The sequence below is a fragment of the Suricata suricatta genome, chromosome 8 (genome assembly GCF_006229205.1).
Source record: "Suricata suricatta isolate VVHF042 chromosome 8, meerkat_22Aug2017_6uvM2_HiC, whole genome shotgun sequence".
Taxonomy (NCBI): Eukaryota; Metazoa; Chordata; class Mammalia; order Carnivora; family Herpestidae; genus Suricata; species Suricata suricatta.
Genome location: NC_043707.1, coordinates 126,867,028 through 126,883,962, shown reverse-complemented (window position 1 = coordinate 126,883,962; position 16,935 = coordinate 126,867,028). Strand labels below are relative to the sequence as shown.

The window sequence follows — 16,935 nt, the reverse complement described above, 5'->3', positions numbered from 1 at the left end:
TCACGGTTTGGGAGTTCAAGCCCTGCACTGGGTTCTGTGCTGACGGCTCAGAGCCTGAAGCCTGCTTCAGATTCTGTGTCTCCCTCTCTCCCTGCAACTCTTCCGTTTACACTCAGTCTCTCTCTTTCTCTCAAAAAGATTGAAAAAAAATTTTTAATGAAAAAATGAAGAAAATTAGAAACAAAATTAGTATTTATTTTGGGAGTTCCCCATTCTGAAGTAAAACTTTAATTCATTCAGGTTTCAATACAGAAAGCTGAAAGCTATACTACAGTAAATACAGAACACTGATTTTATCTCAGGATTTTATTATTAAGAGTATGCTTTACAGAGCCATGATAGTTTGAAATCTAACGTACTGCATTAAAAACATTTATGCCATTTGGCCATCTTTAGGAAACTGTAGAAATTCCATCTTTAAAAAAATTTTTTTAAAGAAATAATCATACAAGAGGGAACAAAGATAAGGTTTGGAATATTTAAGGATATTTATATTAACATTATAATAGCAACGAAAGAGATAAACAGACTAAATGTCTAACATAAGGAATTTGTTAAACAAATAATACCCTGAGCCATATAATGGTATATTATGCAATCATTTAAAATAGGCTTTTAGGAGTGCTTTTAGGGCTGCTGGCTCAGTCGGTTAAGCGTCTGACTCTTGATTTCGGCTCAGGTCATGACCTCACGATTTGTAAGATCAAGCTCTGTTCTGGGCTCTGCACTGAGCTTGGGATTCTCTCCCCACCCCACACACCTCTCCTCTGCTTGTGGGTGCATGCACGAGCACTCACTTTCTCAAAATGAATAAACATTTAAAAAAATATATACACATAATAAAATGGGTTTTTAAAAGAGTAATGATAGTTATTTATAATAAAAAATATGCTTTTTAAGAAGCAGGGCACAAAACTGTATGTAAAACATAAACCTAATTTGGTAATTTAAAATATATACAGGGGCACCTGGGTGGCTTAGTCGGATAAGTTTCCAACTTCACCTCAAGTCATGATCTCACAGTTTGTGGGTTCAAGCCCTGCATTGGGCTCTGTGCTGACAGCTCAGAACCTGGAGTCTGCCTCAGATTCTGTGTCTCCCTCTCTTTCTGCTTTTCGTTCTCTCTCAAATATAAATAAACATTAAAAAAATTAAAAATATATATATACTACTAACATATGCATATGCACGTAGGAAAGTCTCCTTCTAGGTATCCATAGTTTGTACAATGAATGTGATGGAACCAACTGTCTAGAAGGGTGCTTTTCGGCTGTCATGACCTCACGTAACTGAGAAGCTGCCACTGTCACTTACTTAATGGGCAGAGACCAGGAAGGGTAAGCACCCTGCAAGCTCAGGGACAGTCCCAAGTGACAGTGAATAGTCCTGTCTTAAACTCCAGGAGAGCCCCAATTGAACTGCATTGGTATAAAAGGTTGAATTACAACAGAATATCATTTACTGAATATCCACTTTATACTAAGTGCTTTCAAAAGGCACTAAAACTAAGACTAAGGCACAAAAACTTTTATTTGTATTACACTGTTCATATCATATCTTCCATACACTGGACTGCATGTACTTACTCAAACAATGTCAAACAACAATCATTCAAGTGTGTCCATACATTATCACCACCAACTGATGATTTTAATTCATTCAACCTTCAATGGTTTTCTCTCTACAAACCAAGGTGAGGCCATCCCTGTATCATGTATCTTTATAAAGCACCAAACAAATTGGAAATGTCCCAATTTGGTGTTCGTGTAACCATGTCAGCTATTCGTATCAAAACCTCTGAGGAAACCAAAGTTTAATAATGGTATTGAACATTTGCTATGCACTCAGCAGCAGGAACTTGGTCAAATACCATATATACATAGTGTCCTTCAATTCCTACAACCACCACTGGGATAGAAAGTATTATGTTCCTATTTTACAGACTGAGAAATGGAGTGTTTTATAGATTAAGTTACAGGTCCAGAATCATGTAACTGGCCAGCGCTGGAACTTGAAAGTGATTCCAAACCCCATATTTTTCCAATTGAGGAAAAAGAAAAAGGTTTACAGAAAAAGTATCTAGGTGAATCAAGCTGGTCCGAGACTTTGGGGTAACATGAGATTTTGTTACCCAATGTAAACCCACAGTAATGATATTTTCATTGAGAGAAAAACCAAACTGAATGCAGAATGCAAAATCAATTCTTTCTGAAAGTGATCTTTCAATCTTTGAAAACAGCCTATTTTTGCATCCTACTTTAATTTTAAAAGCAGCCTACAGTTAAGAAAAAATTAAAAAAATGTTAGTTATAAAAAATTCTCTGAAAATTGGGGCACCCTTTCTAATGTTATTTGATGACACACATTTGGTTTAAAAATTACTCTGCAAACTACTCTATATATTGGCAAGCTATGGGTACAATTAGAAATGGAAGAATTCTGGAAAATAATTGGTAATAAGGAGATGGCAACAGTACTACAAAATAGACTTAAAATTCAAGTTTCTCTTTCCATGAAGGTAAGTTAAAACATTTCTAATCCACTCACATTTATATCAAACATCAATCTGAAATGTTTACTATTCAAAGTTCCACTAAGCATAAAAAACCTAGAGGAAACCAGTAATTCTGCATTCTTCCTTATGAAAAGAAATTAAGGCATAAATATGACAAAGTGAAGGTGTTTCATAATCTAAAAACTATAACAAGGCAAAGCTATCATCATTAGGTCATCTTAAGAATTCTTTATATCGTGGCCCAGCTGAAGTTTTCATAGAGGACAGGTATGCTTTGAAACCTCTTTTGATGGTTAAGTATTCAATATGCTTAGCATAATTCTAACTAGCAAAGGGATTACAGCTCCGCAAAACTAATAAAGTTTTGAAGAGATTACCCTGGTAGTTCATTTCTACTCAGATTAAAAACATTCTGATTCTTGACTCAAAAACGCTCTATCACTGGAGATAGAAAATGGTCTTCCATAAAACCTACACAGTGCATTCCAGCAAGATGAATGGCTTTCATATTAAAAAAATTAAGTCTAAGCATGCATGAGTCTATCTCTGAACACTGCCAAAAGAAGAATCTGATAATGCAACTTTTAGCATGCCAGGTTAGGGCTTAATACCAGTATTTTGGTTTAAAACAATCTTATTAAACAAATAAAATACTGGTTATGTCTGTGGTCAAGTTTACTAGGTTCCTTAATACTAAAGAGAAAATAAATCCTATTATCGTTTTATGCTGTAGAAAACACTGAATCAAACATAAGTTTATAAGTATGATTAACTTGCAGTCCAGTAAAAAATCAGTAATATTAAATATCACTTAGGTTATGTGCCAATTCCCAAGTACTTTTTAAAGAATAATGTTTTAAAAAGTGTATTTAGCAACAGCCAGCTATCAAGGGAGGAATGAATAATTCAAAAAATTAGAAATCACCTATGATTTCCACTCATTCTTAGAATGAAGTCAGAAACATTCTCAAAACCATGCTCAGTATCACCTGCTTTCCCCTGTGCCTAATGACAGACAACTGTTCCCAGTTTTGCTTAAGGTCAACCTAAATCCAACTCAGCAAGAGAGGGAGAGAGACTGTGATATCCCATTTTCTGACATGAAACTTCCCTTATAGTTTTCTATTTATAATTCAAAAGGCAATTTGTATACTTATTTCAACAAACACTTTACACTTCATGTTCAAGATAAACAGGAGTCGAGACCCTGGTGTAATTGAGACCCGCAGCACAAGGACTCAGCAAGACAGGACACTAGCGCGGGGAAGAGCCAGGGTAAGCCCGGCACAACAGAACTGAGGCTATGGAGCCAAATTGCTAAAAATATTTCATGTTTTTAAAAAGAGCAAGATACAAAAGAATATGTTAAATATATAAATTAAACTGTTGATTTATTTCCCCAACACTGTTTCCCCTATACAAGAAAACAAAACAAAAACTAACTGAGTCAGGCAACCAAGTTTTGACCTGTACATAAATATCAACACTGAGGCATTAATAAAATACAGGAAAAAATTTTACTAGCAACCCTACTTTACCTTCCTAGAAGTAGAACTTTTTTATTTTCCATGTCAATGTTATGTTTAGTATCTAAGTAAACCTCAGATGTTTTGCTCTTACCGTTAAATGGTGAGGGGAATGTAGTTAATATAAAAAAGACGGAAGAAAACAGGAACACACAAACCTTGCTTCTGGTCGCTAGCTGCAGTGACAGGGGTGCTGGCAGCAAGATGAGTGCTCTCGACAGTCCCATAAACCAGAGGGCTGTGCTCAGGGACCTGGCTGGACAGCTGCTGGGATTTGAAGTACAAAAAAGGGTGATAATGAGCATGCGAACATAAAAACTAGCAACATGGAACCCAAGCAAGTGGGGAAGACAGAGAGGGGCAGGAAATCACAAAATTAAAAAAAAAAAAAAGGCAAGGAAAAAATACATAGGCCAGTTTAATAATTCAAAAAGTACAGAAAACAGGAAGAAAAGGAAAGAGGCAGCAGGAAAGGGGAAGGAAAAGAGATGATTACTATTAACCATGGCAAGAGAAGAAAGCACAAAAATCATTAGTATAAATGTATCCTCCAGGGTTCCTTCTAAGAAACAATTGACTTTTTTCTACTTTACAGTAGATATCACATCTAAGAGGTAATTAACCTCCTCCCAAAGACCAAATCCAGTCAACTTCACTTACAAACTACCTAGCAAATGGTTCATCTGACCAAAGCTGGACAAGTTATGATGTTTTAAAACCAGTTACTAATTAAAGAAAACAATAATGAAGAGTGATTTTTGTCATATAATCACACAGGTAAAATGCAACTTGTAGGTATGTAAGGTATTTTCACTTTAAAATGTCTTTAAATTCTGGGTGAAGGATAGTGTCTTCCAGAGTCAGAAATCTGGGTAAGATATTTTTTCAGAGCTAAAAGGAAACTTCCTTTTCACTCAACCACTTCACCGGGATCCAAAGCGGCCACCAGAGTCCCCGCAGAGCAGGCAGGGACAGCGGCCGCCACCGTGCAACTTAGAGAATGACAGAAGAGAGGACGAGAACACTCATTCTACATCAGCTCCCTGGCAGGTATTTGTTCTGGATTTGAGGGTTACACAAAAGCCACAAAACAAAGCAGTGTCTCTCATCAGAGATCCAAGGTCTTTTATTTATTTATTTTTTTGATAGCTAGAATCTCCTACATTGAGTTCTAGCAGAGCTTTAAGAACAGAGTCCCTGCACATTTCTGATTCTGTGTGCATGCATGTGTGTGTTTCAGACAAGAGGGGAAATGAAGGTCTGAATGAATATGGACTGGGTAGGGCCACATAAAAAACTGAGAGTTAATAAAAAATATTTTCAAATTTGTAAGTCTCATTTAGAAGAGGAATATAAAAAAGATAACCTGCTCAGATACATACCACTTATATGTCATTTAAATAACAATGCTTTCAGAACGTACAACTTGCAATTTATGTTTGATTTTATCTGGACTGTACAAAGTAACAGACAGGAAGGCAAAAAGTACTATTATTTTTACCTATTCATTAAAACATGAGAGTGATTATCATATTCTATAATTATTTCTAAATGAACACTACTAAAATCTATATTTCTGTATATAAAAAAATGAAGACAGTTAGTTTTCACGTTGAATGGTGGACAAATAAATGAAAAGCACTGCCATGATTACTCTGAATCCTTAGTACTGGTGGGGAAAAAGATGTTATTAAAATTCAAAAATTAGAGCCACTTCATAATTATAAATGAAAATAGAGACTCAGTTTGATTTTAAGGCTGAAAATAGCTCTAGAAGGAAGGACAGACTATGTTAGGTAGCATTTATTAAAAAGGAAAGAAAGACCTGTAGATTTTACCATTTACCTAAAAGGAAGAAAATATTAACTCCAGTTACCTAGGAAAATAACAAACAAAACAAAACAAAACAAAAAAACCCAACACAAAAAAACCCCCAGGTAATTGTTAAAACTAGGTAAACAAAATGACATCTACATATAAGACGAAATGTTTAAGACAGTAAAAGGCCATTAATACCTATAAATCTGTACTGATCAGAGAGATTTTTCGAGCTCAGATTAAAATATCTGCAATCATATTAAAGAGACAACTGCAAAGACATTTTTAAAATAAACAAAGGCCTAGGAAGATTTATGTATAAGCATTGATAAGAAAGGATTGAGGTAAACTTGTGGGTTAAATCTCAGTCCCAAATCCTAATATCCAGTACATGGTTATGGAACCACAAAGTGCTAGGAAATGACCTCTCAGTTTCCTTAGCTGTAAAATGCAAAAGAACTGAATAAAGATCTTGAAAGACCCTTCACCTTTAACATTCTCTAGGGCTCTGAAAGCATCAAGAAAATGAAATTCACATCAATATAATTCAATACTCTCACCGTGTTTTAGATTAATTTTAATTAAGGATAATCTCAAAATTTTAGCTTAACTTCTAATTTCATATTTTTTCCTAATGAAATAACTACAAAAAGTCTTGACTTATAATCTTGACTAATTAGCCTAGGGGACAGACATCTCCCCCCTATTCTCCTGTGGGAGGGGGGGAGGCTTTGCTTCAGGGCAATCTCCCAAGAGGGGTCTTGCTAGGCAAGCTTTTCTTTTCTTTTTTTTTTTTAAATGCTGGGGCACCTGAGTGGCTCAGTCACTTAAGCATCCAACTTTAGCTCAGGCCACGATCTCACGGTTCATGAGTTAGAGCCCCATGTCTGGCTCTGTGCAGACATCTCAGAGACTGGAGCCTGCTTAGGACCCTGATGGAAACAGACCTGATGAAATCAATAACCTTGCTCTATAATTCTATATAGAACTGTCTGACTGTTCACGTATAAATTCGTTTTAAGCAAGAGAACAGCTTATCCATAGCCACTAAGAGTCTCTGTTCATTGTGACAGCTCATTAAAAATTTCTGAGAGAATCTACCCCAACCCAGATAATCTGTTTAAAGTTTACAACACTTCCCACACTATTGAAAAACACTGTTGTTTTTCTTTTTCTTTTTTTTTTCTTACGTAATCTCTATGCCCAGTGTGGGGCTCAAACTTACAACGTGAGATCAAGAATTGCATGCCCCGCATACTGAGCCAGCCATGCACCCTGGAAAGTATAACTTTTAAGTCAAAAGAGACTACTAATGAGAAATTAATTTATTAAAGATGGAGAACAATGTGATTTAATTCAATAACCCCATCTTTATTGAAGACAATATTATAAAAAAAACATATATATTTCAGGGTAGAGTAATGATATAAACTCATTAGAGCTACAACCACCTCAACAAAATGACATTTTGAAAGACTGGTTTTGTTTACATTATGAGGGTTCCTCCTTCAAATTCTCTGTGCAGGAACTTACCCACTTAGTGTACAGATTATAACACTACAAAACTAACGAATGGTTAGAATTTAAGGTTACCGTTATCAAGTTGACTTGCTGACTTTGTAATTTTCCCAATAACAGAGAAGGCTATATCTTTCCTAAGATATATAAGCAATTAATAGTTTCCATCATTTTCTCTGTACCTACACTCTGTGGCATAGGACTCTCTCTCAAGTTATAACAATGCTTCACTATGAGAGTAATTCTTAAAACAGGAAAAAGAAAAAAGGTAGTAGGGAGAGGAAGAAATGTATATAGAGTTCATTAAAAAAATTAAGCGATTAAAAAATTTTAACATTTATTTATTTTTGAGAGATAGAAACAGAGCTTGAGCAGGGGAGGAGCAGAGAGAGAGGGGGAAACACAAAATCCAAAGCAGGCTCCAGGCTCTGAGCTGTCAGCAGCACAGAGCCTGATGTGGGGCTTGAACTCACTGATCGTGAGATCATGACCTGAGCTGAAGTCGGACGCTTAACCAACTGAAGCACCAAAGGTGCCCCCCAAAATTAAGTGATTGTGACACATCACCTCAGCCTTTGGAAGCAGACAATTGTGGAACCCTTCCCTATATAGCCTCATATATTTATGTATACCCTATAGGGTCCCAGAAAATCTCTCAGGCATCTAACCACATTTCTTTTTCTTTCTTTCGTTCTTTTTTTTTTTTTTTAATGTTTACTTATTTTTGAGAGAGAGACAGAGTAGGGGAGGGGCAGAGAGAGAGGGAAACACAGAATCCAAAACAAGCCCCATGCTCTGAGCTTTCAGCACAGAGCCTGATGTGGGGCTCAAACCCATGAGTGGTGAGATCATGACCTGAGCTGAGGTCAGAGGCTTAACTGACTAAGCCACCCAGGCGCCCCTCTTGCCCATTTCTCAATACAGAAATGTTCCTTGTGCCTTACTGCTATCAACAACAGAGATACAGCTGAGAGAGTGTGATGCTGAGGGAAAGTAACAAAAATATTCCTTCTTTCCCACTTTAAAACATTTTTTAATGTTTATTTTTTTTACTTCTTAATGTTTGTTTATCTTTGAGAGAGAGAGCACAAGCAGGGTAGGGTAAAGAGAGAGGAAGACACAGAATGTGAAGCAGGCTCCAGTCTCTGAGCTGTCAGCACAGAGCCTGACACAGAGCTTGAACCCACAGTCCATGAGATCATGACCTAATCCAAAGTTGGACGATCATCTGACCGAGCCACCCAGGCGCCCCTCATGTTTATTTTTCAGAGAGAGAAAGTGTGAGCGGGGGTGGGGCAGAGAGAGAGGGGGACAGAGGATCTGAAGTGGGTTTTGTGCTGATAGCAGGGAGTCCAACATGGGGCTTGAACACACAAACCTGAACCCTGAGATCATGACCAGAGCTGAAGTCTGAAGCTTAACCAACTGAGCCCACCCAGGAGCCCCTTCCACTTTAACAATTAAAGGCTAACAGGGAACTCTGGGATTACTTAGTACAATCCCTCATTTTACTGATGAAAAAGCAGGGGTTAAATGGACTTAACAGCCTTCTGACCGAAGGTCACAGTTCTAAGTGTCAGAGCGCTGACATGCGGCAAGTGTCCCAGCACTCTGTGATGTCTACCCCCACACTTCGTCTGTGTGCTGTGATCATCTGCATGGGCACGTGCATATGCACACCTGCAGTTTTTATAGTTGTGAGATATAAAATCTTTAGGACTCATTCCATATCCTTTTAAAACTAAGCAAGCAGGGCAATTTCAAATTCAATCTACTACTTAAGGTAAAAACAAAGTAGCAGCAAAACCCTTTTTCTCTTTTCTATTCTCCTCACATAAACCTCATCAGTTTCTCTAAATTAATTACCTTGAATGCTTGCCAAAATGAAATTTATTACCCCCCCCTCCAGACTCTCCTGTGTATGCTCCATGTGATGTTTCCCTATAAATCCAGCATCTCAGCCGCCAGGGTACCCGCGCACCCTGTCCCCTGGACAGGACTGGTTTACGCCTGTTGTCCCAGCAAAACGATCCACAGCATCCCCACTCATTCCAGAACTGCCCCAATTTAGATGACAAATTAGAAGGTCATTCTTTCCATAACCCTTTCTTAGTAAACCCGCTGCTAAATGTTTCCCTACGTGGTTTGCTCTCCCTTCTACTAGCTCCCTAACTTACCAGCTGAAGCGGTAATATACTAGCTCCCTAACTTACCAGCTGAAGCGGTAATGGCCTTTTGTCTAACTTCCCATCTACACACACCACCTTTTTGCACATACCGTCCCTCTGCCTTGAATATCCACCTCTCTCTTTTCATTTTGTGAACAGCAATCTGGGAACTCAGACCAAATGCCACCTCTGCTGTGAAGCCTTCCCAGACGCTTCCAGCCCTTCTCTGAACTTCCTGAAATATTGAAAACTGCAATACTAACAACATGCGCTGTGCACTGAATGCTCACTATGCCGAGGTTAAGCCACGTTAAATATTTTCTCTCATTTAATCTTATAGTACCTATATACGATAGGTTTTATTTTCTACATTTTTAAAAGTGGAAACTAAGCCTCTGTAAAATTCAGTCATTTGGCTACAGTTACAAGATTAAGAAGTGGAACTGGGACTTGAAACCAAGTATGCTTGGTTCTGAGCCACTGCTTGTAAACCCTCCCCTGTACTATCTCACCAGCACCACCATGACAGGTTTCTGTGATCCAATACATTTGAGCCTGTGCTGCAATTCTGTCCCACTTGATCGGATCTGTGCACTGATAATTTTCTGTACACACTTCACAGGAGGCCCCGCCATACATATATTAGTAAGTGTCCTCGGTCTCAATTAAAAAGACTGGGGTGACCTCAAGGGATAGGGAACGGCTGGGCTATTCATACACAGCACCTGCAACCGTGGTGCAAAGCGGATCCAATATAAGGTCAAAAGCAATGGACTATTCAGTCATAAATTCTCACAGAGGATGTCTCATCTGCAGTCTTAATAACTAGAGTATGGTTCAGGATCTGTCTAGAATTAGATCACACTTGCCAACTTGTGATCTTTAGGCTAAGCCGACTCAGTTTTCTTCGGCTGGCACAGTGCTATTTGTTAGAATTAGCCATCAACATTTATTTTTTAAATTTATTTTTTATATCTTTATTTTATTCTGAGAGACAGACAAAGAGGGAGCAGGGGAGGGGCAAAGAGAGAGGGAGACACAGAATCCGAAGCAGGTTCCAGGCTCTGAGCTGTCAGCACAGAGCCTAATGCGGGGCTCGAACCCACAGACTATGAGATCATGACCTGAGCGGAAGTCAGACACTTAACCAACTGAGCCGCCCAGGCGCCTCGCCATCAACATTTAAAATGTGCAGCTTTTTTACATAAATAAAGATTTCCAGTTTCATTTAAAACAGTGGGTCAACATTTTTACCTAATATACCAGACTGGAAGTAATAAATGCCTCCTTTAACAAGGGATGGTCTCTCCTATTCTTTGGGCACCATGGTATTTCCAAAACTGAAACCAAGTCAGCTGCCATCATCATGCTTATGTGGTTGTTCTTGAGACGTTTCATGTTCCCCTTTAGTATGTATGTCTCCAGTAAAAAGCAGTGTGTTCATTTCATGAATTTGGAAAGACAACAGATTAATAAATGTGGTTTTAAGTGTAATCACCTAATAAAATAAACTGATGCCTCATCACTATATGCCACATCAGAAAGTATTATCAATTAAAATTACTGACTGATGGCCTTTATCAATTAAAAGTGAACATTTAATTTTCTTTATGTTTAAACAAACACATATACTTGTATTCAGGCCTGTGGTCCCTGATGAAAAATAAAAAACAAAAGGATTTCAGTAAAGGTAACGAAAAGAGCACAGGATATCAAGCTTGATAAGATTAAGGAAACTCAAACCACAGGGAATTAAAATGCAAAAAGATATACTAAACTGTATGTTCAAGTTGAGAACTGAACACAAATCAACAAAAGGTTGTCAGGTATACAGCTTGAAAATGACGATATTTTAATTAATGTGGGAAAATACAGACCAAAATTTAACTGTCCTAATCAACCAATTCTAAGTTTTTTCTAGTATGCCCTATACATAACTGAACACATAACTACGCAACTTAAACATGTAAATGTTACCTCTCCCATGTTCACTGCCAGGGAAGAAATTAAATCAATTAACAAATTTTTAAGGAGCTCTAAACTCAGTCATGTATTTGTGATATTAATTTTTAAGAACATTTGTAGCAACTTTTTAACCTATGTTACTAAAAATCAAGTCAATGGTCTATCATTCTTAAATGATAATTATCCATGTATCACATATTTATAAACTGGCCCCTGAGACATAGCTCATCATCAAGCCACAAATGGGGGAAGGAAGCAGCCCCCATAACTCAGTAATTTTCAGTTTATCTGTTTTATATGCTGAGCTCTCAGTTTAGGTATTTTAAAGCTTTGAAAATCTCTCAACTCTTCTCAATGGTTTTTCAAAATTTAAAGTGACCAAGTGATGAAATCAAAATGCTGGCAGATTTCGGAATTCCAGCCTGTATTACAGTTTAAATTCCAGCTTCTCCTGGAATGTCTTGATTTCTAAAAGCAAGAAAGTGAACTTTCGAAGACCCTGATAACCACACTCTATAACAGGAACAAAAAGGTGCTTAACCGACAGAATTTTCTAATAACCCATGGAAATTAAAGAAGACAACCTCCAATCAAAAAGCTTATTTGTGGGGTCCTAAAAGGTAAGAGGTATACTTGAGAGACGTCTACATATGCTCTGAATTACATAGGCATTCACCCCAAACAATAATGTTAAGTAACACAGTTTAAATTTTCAACGTTAAAGTTTTCATAAACAGTACACAGCATTTAATTCCTAGGGCTCACACTGAAACATGAAATACACATTTACTGATTACGTTTCCACAGGAACTGCGACACCTTTTCGTATCATGCAATAGCTCACTAAGAAAAGTGGCAGCAGCTATGCCCTGACTGTGGAGACAATAAAAATCTGGAAGTTGTAACAATTTGTTAAGAGAAAGAACATGGCTGTTTAGGTATCATTTAGATATCTGAGGCTCTAGACAACTGACGGACACAGAAAGTCAGAAAGCAGCTACAGAACAAAGAGGAGTCCCGCAGGGGTTCGTGAACAAACACGCGGCGCCTTCCCTCACGGCGGACCCCATCTCACCTGAGGAGGGGTGGGCGTGGAAGTGGGTCCCCCTATGGGTGGAGTCGGATTTCTGCTGCCACCTCCAGACATAATCTCCTCTGTTATGTCTTTCCCTCCCTGGTTTGGATCCCGAATTCTTATCTATAAGGTCAGAATAAAAAGGCATATTTAGAGATGGGTATCTATGTAGTACACTTACAGGCATATGATGGATTAAAGGCATAACCTCGGCAACCGACCAAATATCAAAGTTGATAATCACCACATCTGGCTTTATTCAGTCACAGAACCATACGGGGTCATTCAAAGAAATTTAGGACATTAGTTCTGACTTGAACACATTAGAATAACAAGCTAAAAAGAGATCCAATTTGCTGAATTTCTAGGTCAAAAAGGCAAAATATTAATGCTTGTCTTATAAGCACTGCCAAAGTAACTGATTTTATGTACAAAAATTAACATAAGATTCATAAATAAAATCGTCTTAAAATATATGTTACTCTGTAGAGTGAAGTTTTAAGGGCCTTAGATGGTTAACGAAATGAAACATGTGCGTATGCTAGTAATCAGGAATAGGAATTTAAATTGCAGATGACCTTCCATATGCATGTAAGAATGCTAAGTGCAACAGTGGCTTTTCAAGCAAAGGCACAGAAACAATCTCAAGGCTGATCAAGAACACAGTAATTAAAAAAAAATTATGCTCCATTCTTACAATTAAATACCAAACAGACAGTAAACAGAATGAAATAGATCTACATGTACTGATATGGAATGATCATCAAGAATTACTGGTAAATGAAAAGATGCAAGATGCAGACCAATTTGTGTGGTGTTCTCTTAAATTTTCAAGGCTCCCTATGCTCACAGAGATCAGTGGAGTCAGAGCTACAAAGGAGAGAGAGCACCAGGACGTAGGCCTTCCTACGATGTGCTGAGACATAAAGGCCCCGTCTGCTCTCATTGCCTCCAGAGAGCAGCCAAGGTAGACCTGGCTTCTTGGAAATACCGAAGAATTCATTAATAAAACCACCAGGATCTGGAAGCTGTTTGGGGAGTTCTTCAGTAAGATTCCTAGTATCAGCTAGGTTTTCAGGTGAAGAAACTGGTTTCTACTACAGTTTTAAATACTGGTTCTAATTCATTTTGTTTTATTTTTCTTCTGCAGTAGCATCTATTATGTCTTCCATTTTCATTCTCTTCTTTACTAATGTTTGTGCATCCTGAGTGTTCTTCAAGTCCAGTATCCACCATGCTGTTTCAGCATTTCCAAAGCACACTTTCTCAAGTGCAGGGTCTAGAAACACTGGCATGTCCTGTTTATAATGATGTGTCCACAATAAATTTGTGTCTGGTAATAAAAGAACCAAGCTTTGAGTCTTGTTAATTTTTACTAAACAAGAGCACTGTTTTTCACACTGACTGTGTGAAAAAATATATAAAAAAAGAGGACTGACTGACTGTGACAATATCCCTCCCACCTATCGTACCTTTGTGAACTCCGTTTCATGTGCCCTAACCTAAGAGGTAAAAAATTGCAAGCCACTCTTCTACAGTATGTCCTACAACATGAATCATGTATTACCGCACTCTAGTTTTCTTGAGTCTGCCTTTCTAGACAGAGACAAAGCCCCTGTAACTTCTTTAAAAACAATTAGAATACATTTTCTAAATTCTGCTCATTCTAAAAAGAAATGTTCTAACAGGGAGGATTTTTCTATTATCCTTAATATTTTGCCCATGTTCCCTGTGCTGATTTCCCTCAGTCAGTTCATATTTGAATGCAGAACTGAACAGGACTAAGTGAAAGGACAATCATCAGGATGTGACAACTGAGCTGAGACTCCCCTCAGTAAGATCTTAGCAGAGACACACGTCCCGCTCTGAGGACGGCGTGTGGTCACCTGGCACACCTAGCTCAGTGCATGCTGAAAAATGATATTAAGCAAATGGTACTTGAAACTTTTAGTATATGTCCATACAAATCCTTTGGTCTAGTGGTAAGGACGTAAGGGAAGAACAAACAAATGCAGTTATTTGTGAACTGAGATGAATAATGACTATAGCTGTGGTTAAACTTATCTGACAAGTGAATGTGCATTCAATTTTAAAACAAGAAAAATGAAGAAATATCTCTTACTGTTTTTTTCTCTCTCTTGGTTGGAGGGGGCTGCTGCTGCGTAGGCACTATGATTGGTGCTGACTGATACACTGGCTGACTTGGGTAAAAAGGCGTTCCTATAGAATTAGAAAAAAATGAGAAGAAGCATTCAGTTATTTTGTCAACCACTATAAGACTACTAATGGCACTCTGTCTCCACACAACCTGGTAAAAAAAAAAAAGTAACAAAAACGTCCCTCTTAATCATCTCTATCCACTAATTCCCCTCTGTCTACTAAAGTGATCATGAAATGATTCCAAACACTCATAACAGCGATCTTTTTGTTAGCATCCAATATGAAAACAACTAAATAACCAACTCCTGCAGATGGCCATCCGTTACCTTTCAAAACCCTAATTAAAGTATAGCACTGCTTTTAAAAATCTATCCTGGGGACCCACCTATTCCCCGCAGTGAGCTTTTCAAACAAGGGTTTGTGGGACTGTTTTGTGTGTGGATTTAGTTAGAGGCAGGAGAATATCTGATCATCTTACGGCTTGGGAATTGTTTAATTCTTCTCTCTACCAGCAGAGAACCAATGTTGGGTTCTTTTCTGCTATAACAGTAGAACATTTGCTAAGCCTTAATGGTGGCTTCCCATGACACTGGTTCTATGTCAAATGGCACTGAGAGGTCAACAAAGATTCAGTAAAGTACAATTCACTGATGACCATGACAAAAGTTACATGGGTAGTGTAAGGGGAATGCCTCCTAATTAGGGTGAATTCAATAGGGAAATGAGATGGAAATTAAGACAGCAGCACACAGATAACTCCTTTTATTAAAAATTTTGCTATTAAGAAAAGCAAAAAAAGGTGTTTTTGTTTTGCTTTGTTTTGTTTGTTAGGACATGAATGAAATAATATGCCTATATGCTGAAAGGACTAATCCAGCAGAGAGAGAGAAAGAAAATAATTATGCCAGAAGAGGACAACTACAGAAATAGCCTTAAATGTGTAAATGCTGGGGTCTAGTGCTCAAGTAGAAGACTGGCCTTTGGTAGGAGCACTGATACTGAGCCCTGATAACAAGAAGGGAAAAAAATGAAGGTATGAAGATAGTTAGTTAACACAGGTAAACTTTTTGGTACTTTCATAAACAAATAATGTTGGCTCTATTATGAGCGTCAACATCAACATCAAACCATCCCCACCATCATCGTCATAATCTTCAAGTGGCACTTTCCTGGAAGCAATATGATTTGCAGTACCAGAACTGTGCAGGTCTCAATCAAATAGGGAGAAGATCTAAACGGGGGCATGGCTAGGATTTTAATAATTCAGTGTAAAAAGAGAAAAAACACCTTAGCCATCTTTCTAGTAGTGTAGACTTTGCGTTCTCAAAATCAACCTTATTTCTTTTTGTGTTTGTTTATTTTTGATAGACAGACAGAGAGAGAGAAAGGAAAAGAAAGACGGGACAGAGGATCCATAGCAGGCTCTGTGCTGATAGCAGAGAGCTTGATGCAAGGCTCAAACTCACAAACCACAAGATCACGACCTGAGCTGAAGGTGGATGCTTAACCAACTGAGCCACCTGGGCACCCCTCAAAACCAAGCTTATATAAGCAATTCTTCACTACTGTATAATGTCACTAGTTCTAAAACTCAGAAACAATCCTAAAATTGGTTTCAAATGTTGCTAGACAAACAATACAATATGCTCACCTTGCCATATTTTTTACACTAAACTTTGTTTAAAAGTGAAATAAGATCCAAAAGATGAATCATCCCTTTAAGAAAAAAAGATTGTTTAATGAAACAGTTTCAAGTCAACATGACTGGCATATAATACACATACAATAACTACCAGCCAGATAAACCTGGCAGCACAGGCTGCCTCAGCAATGGGGTTAAACACAATCAGTACAGTATCAAGTCAACTATGGACCCCAGCAGAGCATGCCTTCTACCCTATGAAACAATGGTTATCTTTTATAAATACTAATCCAACTTCTTATATAGTCAGAGGCATTTAAAAACATTTATTTTGGGGCACCTGGGTGGCTCAGTTGGTTGAGTGTCTGACTTCAGCTGAGGTCATGATCTCACATTTTGTGAGTTGGAGCCCTGCATTGAGCTCTGAGCTGACAACTAAGAAACTGAAGCCTGCTTCTGTGTCTCCCTCTCTCTCTCACCCCTTCCCTGCTGTCGGTGCTATCTCAAAAATAAATAAACATTTAAAAAAACCCACACATTTATTTTAA

At 37.9% G+C, this 16,935-nt stretch overlaps 1 protein-coding gene across 5 annotated transcripts in view; it reads right to left on the bottom strand.

Moving 5' to 3' along the window:
• EIF4G3 (eukaryotic translation initiation factor 4 gamma 3) overlaps positions 1-16,935 on the bottom strand; it is a 151,151-nt gene that overhangs the window by 107,982 nt on the left and 26,234 nt on the right. For all 5 annotated transcript variants that reach the window (XM_029948756.1, XM_029948757.1, XM_029948758.1 and 2 more), the window contains 3 exons: positions 14,708-14,805; positions 12,586-12,708; positions 4,200-4,308 (listed from right to left, as the gene is read on the bottom strand). In XM_029948756.1, the coding sequence (XP_029804616.1) occupies positions 4,200-4,308; positions 12,586-12,708; positions 14,708-14,805 (330 nt within the window). The remainder of the gene's footprint in view (positions 1-4,199; positions 4,309-12,585; positions 12,709-14,707; positions 14,806-16,935) is intronic.